This window comes from Pantherophis guttatus, chromosome 2, assembly GCF_059756535.1.
Source record: "Pantherophis guttatus breed Tessera chromosome 2, ASM5975653v1, whole genome shotgun sequence".
In the NCBI taxonomy this organism is placed as follows: Eukaryota; Metazoa; Chordata; class Lepidosauria; order Squamata; family Colubridae; genus Pantherophis; species Pantherophis guttatus.
Genome location: NC_142064.1, coordinates 171,878,526 through 171,891,141, shown reverse-complemented (window position 1 = coordinate 171,891,141; position 12,616 = coordinate 171,878,526). Strand labels below are relative to the sequence as shown.

The 12,616-nt window shown below is 37.5% G+C and overlaps 1 protein-coding gene across 1 annotated transcript in view; it reads left to right on the top strand.

Annotated features, from left to right (window-relative positions):
• Positions 1-12,616, top strand: part of DNAH9 (dynein axonemal heavy chain 9) — a 251,220-nt gene that overhangs the window by 9,326 nt on the left and 229,278 nt on the right. Inside the window, exons 2-6 of the mRNA XM_034407801.3 lie at positions 4,348-4,544; positions 4,850-5,008; positions 5,292-5,422; positions 9,922-10,133; positions 11,920-12,153. Of these exons, the coding sequence (XP_034263692.2) occupies positions 4,348-4,544; positions 4,850-5,008; positions 5,292-5,422; positions 9,922-10,133; positions 11,920-12,153 (933 nt within the window). The remainder of the gene's footprint in view (positions 1-4,347; positions 4,545-4,849; positions 5,009-5,291; positions 5,423-9,921; positions 10,134-11,919; positions 12,154-12,616) is intronic.

The window sequence follows — 12,616 nt, the reverse complement described above, 5'->3', positions numbered from 1 at the left end:
CGGCCACATGTTTATTGGACCCGTGTCCCTCCTGGTTAGTACTGGCTTCCCAGGAGGTTACACGAGGTTGGCTTCAGGGAATTATCAATGCTTCAATGAGTGAGGGTTACCTCCCCACAGCCGTGAAAGAGGCGGTGGTGAGGCCTCTCCTCAAGAAGCCTTCCCTGGACCCGGCAGTGTTAGCCAACTATCGTCCTGTCTCCAACCTTCGCTTTGTTGCGAAGGTTGTTGAGAGTGTGGTCGCATGACAGTTTCCGCAATACCTGGAGGAAACGTCTTATCTAGATCCATTCCAGTCGGGCTTCAGGCCCGGGTACAGCACGGAAACAGCATTGGTCGCATTGGTAGATGATCTCTGGAGGGCTCGGGACAGGGGTTGCTCCTCTGTTCTGGTCCTGTTAGACCATCGACCATGGTATCATGCTGCACCGGTTGGAAGAGCTGGGGATGGGGGGGCACTGTATTACGGTGATTCTCCTCCTTTCCCTCGGACCGGTCGCAGTTCATGTTGGCAGGGGGGCAGAAGTCAACCTCGAGACGCCTCATATGTGGGGTGCCTCAGGGGTAGGTTCTCTCGCCCCTTCTGTTCAACATTTATGTGAAGCCACTGGGTGAGATCATCTGTGGCTTCGGGTTGAAGTACCACCAGTATGCTGACGACACCCAGCTGTACATCTCCACCCCAGGCCACCCCAATGATGTCCTTGAAGTGATGTCCCGGTGCCTAGAGGCTGTGCGGATCTGGATGGGGAGGAACAGGCTCAGGCTCAACCCATCCAAGATTGAGTGGCTGTGGTTCCCGGCATCCCAATATAGTCAGTTGACCCCATCACTGACTATTGGAGGCGAGTTGTTGGCCCCCACAGAGAGGGCTCGCAACTTGGGCATCCTCCTGGATACACAGCTGTCCTTGGAGGAACATCTGATGGCTGTGGCCAGGGGGACTTTTTATCAGGTTCGCCTGATACGCCAGTTGCGGCCCTTCCTAGATCGGGATTCCTTGTGCACAGTCACTCATGCCCTCGTCACCTCTCGCCTGGACTACGGCAACGCTCTCTATATGGGGCTCCCCTTGAAGAGCAAGGGGAGACTTCAGCTGGTCCAGAATGTGGCCGCGCGGGTAGTGACGGGAGCTGCATGGCGCTCCCACATAACACCTCTCCTGCGTGAGCTGCACTGGCTCCCAGTGGTCTTCCGGGTGCGCTTCAAGGTGTTGGTTATCACCTTTAAAGCGCTCCATGGCATAGGACCTGGATACCTTCGAGACCGTCTGCTGCCACCAACGACCTCCCACCGACCGGTGCGCTCCCACAGAGAGGGCCTCCTCAGGGTGCCATCGGCCAAGCAATGTAGACTGGTGGCCCCCAGGGGGAGGGCCTTCTCTGTGGGGGCACCTGCTCTCTGGAATCAACTGCCCACAGAGATATGAAGAATTCAAGACCTCGGTGCCTTCCGCCGTGCCCTGAAGACCTTCCTTTTTCAGCAAGCCGGGTTGGCTTAATGCTTTTTAAATGTTTTTAATATGTTTGTTATTGTTTTTTTAACTTTGGGGCCAAATTTATATATATCTTTTTAAATTGTTTTTAATGTTTGTATCTATGTTTTTTACTTTGGCTGTACACCGCCCTGAGTCCTTCGGGAGAAGGGCGGTCTATAAATTTGATAATAAATAAATAAATAAATAAATAAATAAATAAATAAATAAATAAATAAAGTATAATTCTGAATGAAATGTTAAAAAATTGACAATTCGTAGCACTGAACATTTATATATTTTATCTCGTTCACCTATGATAATGGAATCATTGTGCTGTTCTTCTTTTGTTTAAAATGATTAAGCTAGATCAGTGATGGCTAACCTTTTTGCCATTGCGTGCCAGGAGCGGGGGGAGCGCGGGTGGTGGTGGTGCACGTGAGCGTGCCCACACCCATAATTCTATGTGCCACGCCCCCTCGTGATGGCCTGGTGGGACCGGAAGGCCCGCTGTTTGCTCTCCTCAGACTCCAGAGACTTTCTAGGAACCTGGGGAGGGCGAAAACGGCCTTGCCCACCCCTCCAAAGGCCCTCCGGAGGCCGAAAACGGCCCGTTTGCCAACTTCTAGTGGGACCGGAAGGCCCGTTTTTTGCTCTCCTTAGACCATTAGAAAGGCCATGGAGTCTGGGGAGAGAGAAAAATGGGCCTTCCCCCCCCACCCAGGGCCCTCCGGTGACAGGAAACAGCCTGTTTCCCTACTTCTGGTAGGCCCAGAAGGCCCGAAAATCAGCTGGCTGGCACATGGATGCGCACCGGGCCTGAGCTCGGGTGCCCACTGATATGGCTACATGTGCCACCTGTGGCACGTGTGCCATAGGTTCGACATCACAGGGCTAGATCTTACCAGATGTTTCACCATTTTCCCAGGATCTTGGTCATAAAATTCTGTTGGCTGTAGTATCAGTGCAGTTAGTTCATATTTCTTTTTCTGCGTTTCTTTTTACAAACTGTAGATGGGGCTCTAACCATCTGTGCCCATAATATATTTCAATTAATTTTTCAAATTATTTTCCCTTTTATTTTTAATCTTATTTTTTTATGATGCATAAGCAATAATTTTACATTGAATATATGCCTTATATGCTTCCCATTAAAATGCATGTTTCTGAATTCAAATCAAAATATTTTAAGTTCTTTATCTGCATTTGTTGTACAAATTCTTCATCATTCAATAAGGCAACATTAAAATTCCAATTTCTTAATACCTTAACCAGTTTCTGAAGCACACAATTCAAAGTAATTGCATTATGATCAGATATATAACAAAGATCAATATTACACTCTTGAATTTGGTAGTACAAGATTTATAATATTAAACATGAGCAAGCCTAAAAAAATTCTCATGCATACTTATATAGAATGTGTATTTTCTTTTGGTTGGATACATCAAATGCCAGGGGTTTCATAAATTAAGTTATCCTGTATAAATCTTAATTGTTTTTCTCACTAATGGTTTTTTGCCAATGTAATTCTATCAAAACTCATGATCAAATATTTCACTGAAATCTTTTCCTATTATCATTTTATTATAAATACATATATTCAAATGCTGAAAACATTCATAAAACGTAACAGGAAAATCTAAATTTGGTTCATAAATATTAGCCATTTTTCTCAGTATCTGCTATTTTAGCAAATAAAATTAAATAATGCTCATTTACATTAGTTTGTACATCAATTGGAAATCCTTTACAAATTAAAAAGGCCACACTTTTAGCTTTAGTTGAAGTGTCTGTGAGATAAACTGTCCCATCCAATCCATCGTTAATAAATTCTCTTCCATTAAATCAGTTTTCTATAGCTAAGCAAAATCTGCCCTTAATGATTATAAGTAAACTAAGTTTATATTTTGTTTTTTTGATTCACACAACCCTTTTACATTAAGACTAACTTAGTCCATTTTATTTTGGTCCACTTATTAATACCAATACTAACTGAATTTATGGCATATACCATTTGAGAAATAACTAATAATAATGTTTTCTATATTTAAATATTTAACATATTTTCTAGCATTGCTCATAGTTGTAAAGGTTTCATAAAGATTGATTTTAACATTCAAATACCACTCTATAGGTATATGTGTGGAATCTATATTTAAAAGAAAAAAGAAGATAATTATGTGCATAAAAAATAAATGAACAAGCAAAGAATTTTTAAAAAATCCCCTAAAAAGTATACATAATTAAAAAAATAATAATCAAACAACTTGAAGACTTGTCAAAAGGGATGTCTCTGTGATTTCATTTCTCTTTTTATACTAAAAATTACAAGACAGTTTCAAACATTACTAGTTTTAAAAAATATACCCTGTATTAAAAATAAACAATAGAGTTGGCAGTAGGCCCAGACTCTGTACTTTGAAAGTAACCAAAATATAAGCAAAAAAAGAGTGCAGGGAAATTTTTTCAAATGTAGAGTCTTTTAAATGGACATTTTTACTGCAGAATGAAGGCAAACTCAAATTCTCTTGATCTCTTGAGGACCTCCCAGACATATTTGGTTTGAATTTCCACATTTTTCATCCAAGGTGGTCAAAAAGGAATATCTAGTTTCTTCGGGTTAAAAGCTGAATGACGTTTAATGCAATGTTTCCTGGAGATTATTTGCTTGCAGCTATTTCCAATATGTCTGTTCTGACTGGAAACCCAGAAGTTTTAGTGCAGAAAGCTCTCAACTCAAGACTATAAAATGATTATTTGGTTCTTTCACTAGATGTAAAAAAAATCAGGAAACCAGAAGATTTGATACAATATTTTCTGTTGCTTCTCCTATATCACTTTCATAACCGGCTGTATTTCAATGCTTCCAGGTAATGATGCCTCTCTTGGTGAACCAGAGAAACCATAACAGTTGGCCCAATGTAGTATCCCAAGATATCATTAATCATGTCTGCTCTCTGAAAAGGAGTGTTTTTGTGATGGTTGGCCAAATTAGAGGAAAAACATTACTATCTCTTCCTATTGAGCCTGAGAGCGAGAGATACATTAACTCTGACAATGAGAAAAAGTAAGTTGCAATGCTTTAATTATTGACTTAAGTGGTCATTTTCAAGAAACTGCATGAATGGAGAGCTTTTCATGTTTGGCTTTAAGATATAAATTGTTGAATGAGTAGGAACAGAAGCACAGAAATGTAAACATGTTGTACAAAGAACGTGAGCCAGTAATAATAAATTTTGTTTTGTGACAAATTTCCTATTATTTAATTGAAAGGGAGAATTTATCTTTTTGCTTTATACCGTATTTCGTTTCTAGAGAACCACTTTCAAAAGAGAAATAAAACTGATCTGTTGATACTTTTGTTTTTTGCAGTACTGAACTGGTAGATAAGTCCATTATTCATGCAATTGAGTCCTCTGTTATTGAATGGACCCACCAGATCCAGAACGTTCTTAAGAGACAGTCTTCAGAACTGCTTTTGCAAGGCAAAGATCCCCATCCAAAGGTGGAGTTGGATTTTTGGAAAAATAGGTACTATATATTGTTAAACTCATTCTATAATGAAACCTAAATGGAATAGGAAGAGCTAGGGCTTTGCAGTTGCCACTTGCAGGACCAGGTCATTTGCGGTAGCTTCTAACTGATCTGGAGGAAATAGCTGAGAAGTAGAAGCATCCATTTACAAAAGAAAAACTTAGTTGTACAGTTTCTTACTTTCTGGCTGAGACAAAAAATAAACTTTCTCTGTTAAATTCATTTGTCCTAGGAAGATTATAAGCCTGTTTGCTCATATCTTCTTCATTATATGTTACAGATACGAGGATTTACAGTGTATTTATAGCCAACTAAAAGCCAGAAGAATTTTGACTATGTTAGAGCTATTAGATAAGGTGCAAAGCACTTACTTCCCAGCATTCAAATCCATCTTCAGTGATGTTGAAGCAGGTAAGGCTGTGAAATTTTGGATTATTGTGATTAAATAAATATTATTATTGTAATTACTGGATCAGTACTCTATACATAAAAGTCAACCTCTACGAAAATTATAAGATTTACTTCTTTTCTTGTATAAAACACTATCACAAGAGTCTTGTTTCATGATTTCTAGAGATAGTGATGCATGGTATTAAATCTCAATGAATGAAGATCATAACTTTTTGGACAAAGGCACATTTGGAATTTTCTGAAAAGTCATGCATTTCATCACAAAATTATTGTATGGGTATACTGTATGTTGACAAAACCATTGGGTGCAATCAATCAATTTATTTACTGTTTTGACCGCTAGTTGTAACAAAAATAGAGAGTATAGTCAATCACCAAACATATCAGAGACAAATTTGTGTGGCTAAAATATAACTAACTTTTGAAAAAAAAAATGAATACAGAAGCTTGTTGTATACAGTTAAATGTAATTAATGGAAAATCAGTGGAAAAAAATCACTTACTACCAAGAGGAACATCATCTCACTTTTATGAGTTTAAAGATAAAACTGCATTTGAGTTAATTCCCAGAATTGAATAAAGCAGGTGTTCAGTGGTGGGTTGCCCCCGGTTCGGACTGGTTCTATAGAACTGGTAGTAAAACCGGAGGGAGGCTCCGCCCACCGACCCCGACATCATCAGAATGCTTCTGCGCATGGGCAGAAGAGCGTGCACGCTCATGTGTGCGCACAGCCCCATTGCAAACCAGTAGTAAAGGTAAGTAGAACCCACCCCTGAGGTTGTTCATAAAGCAAACACTCTTACTTCTGATTCTAAAACTTCTGAGAACACTTAAGTGCAAATTAAGAGTCCTAGGGTACATCTGTAATGATTGAGGTTAAAAAAAAGAACGAAACATGATTGCTTTTACTCTTGTAATTGTTATTAATTCTATAACACAAGTTTAGATTGGTGGATTTTATCTTATTATACTGGCTACTAAATCTAGTCCAGTTGTTCTTTAGGATGATGGTGATGGTGATGATGATGATGCCTCTGTCTTCATCACAATGCAAGTGGGTTTGAGGTGGAGACTTTTAGCCCATATAGTGGAGAGAAGAAACTCAGATTAAATACTTTTAACACAAAAGTAGTCTTAACTCAAAGGTTATTCAGCAGCATTCATTACTGGAAAATAAATATTATCATTATAAAAGTAATACTTCAATCTAAACAATATCACCCACCAGTGGATGTTAAAAAAATGAAGGAAATAATAACTTAGGTACAACAGGCTATAATTTGTTATATATTTTTGCTTATGTATATGTCAGAACATGCTGTCATTTGGGGACATTGAATCCCATAGATCTGTAACTACTTATGGATTTATTTAGTCCTCTATTAACAAAAATATTCTTATGAATTTACTATGTCAGCGAACATTTTCACCTTAAACTATGAAACCATCTTATCTTGATGTTGAGCTTTATTTCACTGAGATCCATACTAATTAATGATATAGCTGTATAAAGGTGCATTGATAAAATGGGTAAGGAAGTTGAGATCAGATCTAAACTACTGAAAACTCAGACATTCTCAGTACAGTCAAAGTATGGACAGCAACATTTTATTAATTGTCTGTGTATGATATATTGATGAAAATGTCATGCACAAGAAGAAAAATTTGCAAAAAAATCTTATAGCTGGTACAAAAGGAGAATCAATTTTTATTGCATTAAAAACCCACTTTAAAAAGGTCTGTATTTTATTGACAAATATTATTGCTTGTACATCTGGTGGAATTCCAGTTATGGCAGGAAGACATGGTGGAGATATGTGGTTTTTGAAGAAGGAAATTCTAGAAGTTTTTGTAATATTCATTGTATATTTCTCAGATAACATCTTGTCAATGTTTAAGTCCAAGTTTACACAATTCATTAACTATTACAGTGAACACAATAAATTAAGATTGTGACCAATTCTAAGAATGAGCAGCTGTTTTAACATGTTTAGTGACATAACAATGAATGGTTTGTTTGTTTGCTTGTTTGTTGTTACATGTGGATGGTTAATGGATTTCTAAAGAAAATTGTGTGACTTTTCAGTGGAACTTTAATTAGATCTGTGTGAAATTTCGAGTAAGCTAATGATCTGTATTGATTTTGAGAATGTTATCTCTAGGTTTTTTGAGAAATTAGCTCTATTTGCACAATATAGCTTGCTAAAAGCATTCTACAAATTTTGGAGAAATTTTAAGAACCTTTATATTTTCTGATTTAACATAATGACTTCATACATTGAGTTAACAAATTGAATACTGATGTGTGGATGATGAATCCTTTCAAAGAAATATGTATGGTATAGATACTTTGCGTCAGGATGATATGGTAGATTATACCATGATAATGAATGTAAAATCAATGTTAAACCACACAGAAAATTGCAGAATAGAGAAGATGCCCTCAGTATATTCATAATTGTAGAGCAAATCTTAATCAATACTAATACTATAGTTTCCCCAATTTTCTATCTAGTTGAATTAGGTTTCAATGCAGACAATCATTTTCCCATAAAAGAAGCAAATTGTTTGGATATAATAGAAAAACAAGCTTTATCTGACCATATCAATTAAATCCCAAAACTTAGATAGAAGACACTAAGACAATATTGCATTACAAATGAAACAAAAATAAGTAACATGTTAATAAAATGAGATAATTTTATGGGTATATTTTTACAAATAATGAATACATTTTATTTGAATGAAAATTGATGGTCCATTTATATTTGAGTTTAAAAGTTAAAAAAAGATTACCGGTAATAGTATTAAAATCTAAAAAATTAATGACAATAACAATATATAAGTAAGTAGGCAGTAAAATCATTGCAAACGTAAAAAATATTGAAAAACTGGTCACTGAAAGATTGACGATTATTGCTGTGTAATACATCAAAGTATTTAAGTATCTGGAAATTACTTTTTAATCCTCTTTGCCTGGAGGAAATAATTAAAAGCTAAAGGTTGGTTAATACAATTCTGTATTTCATAGATAGTAGAGGCCCACTGCTCTAATTGCTGTTAAAATCAAAATGATTAGCCCTCATTTGACCTTAGAAACACCTTGGACTATGGAAGCAACTTAAATGTTTAAGATTTAGAAATTGGGAGAATACTTTGGGAATGGGCTGAGTGAAATACCATTCATTCATCCTTTGCGTGCCTTCTCTCTGGTGAGTTTTAATACTTTGTCATCTAAACTAGTAGAAGGGTGATTTAACAATATCCTAACCCAAGCATAATTATGCCCATGATAACGGAGGAATACTGAATCTGCATTTTTTATTGCACTGCCTGTTTTATATCGTTTGGCACTAGGGCTTAATAACCCTTTTGCTGTTAAATTGTTCTGGCTGGTCTAATGTGGAGAAAATTCATCTTCCTTTGGCTATGCCTATATAGACGTAACTAATGAAGTAACTAAGTTTTGGGTAATTGCCTTTCTAATAGGTGAACAATGGTAATACTCTAAATATTGAATAAGTGTATATGTTTATCATATCAATGCCAAGAACACAATTAAATAGTCTATTTATACCCATGTGAACTTTGACTTCTAATTCTTCCTCTTCCTGGCTTATGTTCCCATCATTTGCTCCCTGCTATGTGTATTCTTTCTTAATGGCTAATCTTTGACCCTAAATCAGTAAGCCTGATTTAAAACTGGTTTTTTTTTTATAATCCAGGCAGCTGGGATGCTTAAAGGTGAAACTCTGGTCTCCCACATTAAATCTAGAAGTATTCAGTAGAATAAAAATGGTGATAGGTAGGGTGGAAGCAAATGCTTGATTTCATTCTTGCCCATTGATATAATTTGTAAATGAAATAATAATAAAAGGAATGGGTATCATCTTTTGGCAACTGCTATGTACTTGTGATGGTTGCAGTGTCCAGGGGTCATGTAATCACCTTTTGCAAAGTCAATGGGGGAGCCAGATTCACTTAATAACTGTATTACTAACTGCAGTGATTGACTTAACAGCTGTGGCAAGCAAGGTAGTAAAATGGGGAAAATGCACTTAACTTGCTTAGCAACAAAGATTTGAGGCTTAATTGTGGTTGTAAATTGAGGACTACCTGTATACCATTCACCCATTAAAAAAATAATCTTCTTTAAGGAACTGTTGAATCCTACAACATACTTACCATATCTGCAGCAAATTGAGTTATATGTTGTTACTTTTGGGTGATGTATTTTCTTTGCCTTTCTTTTTCTCCACAATTTTAAGAAGAGATCCCATTAATTTTAGTATCTCATATTATCTGACTTCATGCAACATAAAGCCAAAATAAATTTGTTGGCACTCTAATCCACAATATGAATACTTGGGGATAAATCCCTTTGAATATAAAATGATTTATTTTCAAGGAATTTTATTTTTATATTGTCTTCTAAGAAACACAAAAAGATAAGTATTTCTTCTTTTAAAACTATGTTCTTTGTTTTAAAAAATCGCAGCTTTGATTGAAGCCCAGGATATAAATATGCACCTAAAGCCTCTCCAGCACCCACTGGAAGAAATAGAAAATGTGGAATTTAATGAGATGAAACCATTATTAAATTGCATGCTTCATATAGTGTGCTTAATATGGGGCACTTCAAAATATTACTGTGCACCTGCTAGGATAATTGTGCTTCTTCAAGAAATCTGCAATCTTCTTGTTCAGCAGGTAAGACGTGAAGCAGTTCTAATCCTTCCTGTTTGTTTGTTTGCTTGTTTATCATGTTTAGAAACCATCCATCTCCCTCACAGGGCCACTCTGGATAGTGTACAAGTAAGACTTAAAACATAAAAGCTCTATATAGATGTTACATTAGGAGACAATTCAAACAAAAGTACAATAATTAAATTAAAAATTAAAAAGGCAGGGCCAGGCCTCCAAGGTGCTAACTAGCCCCATGACTGCATGTTGTTCTTTACGCCTCAAGCAAAATGATAGAGCCAAGTTTTTAGACATTTTCGAAAGGCGGGGAGGGGGGGAGTACCTCATCTCTGGAAGGAGGACTTTCAGAGGGTGGAGACAATGGCAGAGAAAGCTCTCCTCCTGGAATCACAGGATCTACAACATACCTTTCCTGCCTGACCAGGTGGGCTGGACTTATATAATAGGGCAAAGATGGTTCCACAGGTAACCTGGCCTCATGCCATGTAGGACTTTAAAGCAGTGGTGAAATTCAATTTTTTTTACTACCAGTTCTGTGGGCGTGGCTTGGTGGACGTGGTGTGGTGTGGCTTGGTGGGCATGGCAGGGGAAGGATACTGCAAAATCCCCATTCCCTCCCCATTCCTGGGGGAAGGATAATGCAAAATCTCCATTCCCACCCCACTCTGGGGCCAGCCAGAGGTGGCATTTGCCGGTTCTCCGAACTACTCAAAATTTCCACTACTGGTTCTCCAGAACCTGTCAGAACCTGCTGGATTTCTCCCCTGCTTTAAAGGTCATAAGCAACACCAGTTGGACTCAGAATGAAATCAATACCTAATACAGCTCATGTACCAGAGGTGTTACATATGTTGTCCTGGGGACACCCAAGATTGCTTGTGCAGCCATCTTATGTACCAGATGAAGCTTCTGGATACTTTTAAAGGGTAGCTCCATGTAAAGCATATTGCAGTAGTCCAGACAAGAGATGATCGGGGCATGAGCGTTTAACTGAAAAGCCTCCCTATCCAGGAAAGGGCACAGCTAGCACTCAATGCAAAGTTGAGCAAAGACCCTACTAGCCACAACTGCCACTTTCTTTGAGCAGGAATCGTGAGCCTCAGAGAACCCCATATTAAGTACTGGGTCTGTGAGACACGAGAAGTTCTTCAGAATCTTTTCAGGATAAACATAAGTTTCAGGCAAAACTTATTTTGCCAGCACATCTGAAATAGTTGATTCTTGCCACCTGTCATATCAAAAAGAGTTGCAAGGCTTAAAGTTCAGCTACCTATTCAGCCCCTGCCTGAAATCAATGGTGGGTGCATCTCTCACTGCTGCAGTTGCATTGCAAAGAGATTCTTATCATCTCATGTTCACAACATTGATGGCTATTCAGTAAATAGGACAGTTTAAGAACATAGGATGCTGCTAGCAGGAAACTGTTATTGTGCATTCAGTCTCCTTCATTCTTGGAATTTCACATGAAATTTTAGCCTCCTTCTCTTTCTCCACTGTTGTTTTAATTTCTTTTCTTATGAAACATAAAATCAATTAAAAGGGAGGAAATGGAACATATATGCAATACCTTTTCGTTGGTAGATAAGGAGCTTACTTATGCATTTGTTGTTATACACCTAACTCACCTGTGTCCAAATCTACTGACCTTCCATTTTGCTAATTATCAAATCAATGTCAGTTCAATACTGAGTGGCCAATTTAAGAGTCAAAGCAAAGCAGCACATCTTTTACTACGATTGTTCCATGTAAAACTTACAAATATTTAATTTGTTTCTCTGTTCTGCCAAACCAGGCCAAGAATTTCCTCAGTCCAGAAGATCTACTTAAAGGAGAAACAGAAGAAAGTCTGAATAAAGTTCAGAAAGCTTTTAATGTTTTTGACTATTTTAAACAAATTTTTGAAGAAAGAAGAGAAAATCTTAACGATTATTTTCAGCCAGGACAAGAAGTAAAGCAATGGGATTTTCCTCCTGTAATGGTTTTTGCACAACTGAATAATTTCCTAGAGAGGCTTCACGTAGTACATGTAAGTACTTTGCTATGAAAAATAGAACAATGAATTATCTGTACAGAAGCAATGTATTTTGTTTCCTGCAACCAATTTCCCATATTTTTCTTGATCCTTTGCTTTAATGTCTTAAACTGTGGATTTAGAGCCTTTCCACAATTGCATCTGACTATGGAACAATCGTGACCCCTGACTGTCTGTTGATCATTTAGACTGGCTCAGTGATGCTCCCTCCCATTAGGTCTTTGGGTATGACCTTCAGAACTATTCTGGTTTGAGCAGCAGGGAAGTTCAAACCAGAATTCCCCCTTATAGTTATCATGTCTCCAAGCTGAAATCTGATTTAGAAACATGGCTTTAAAAGAAGGATAAGCCCAACTACAACTTGATTGAGAAAGTTTACATGGTGAAGGAGGTGAGAGTACATTGATTCTCCAATGTTTCACTCTGCAAGCCCTCTCTTGCACTGATGACTTGTTGC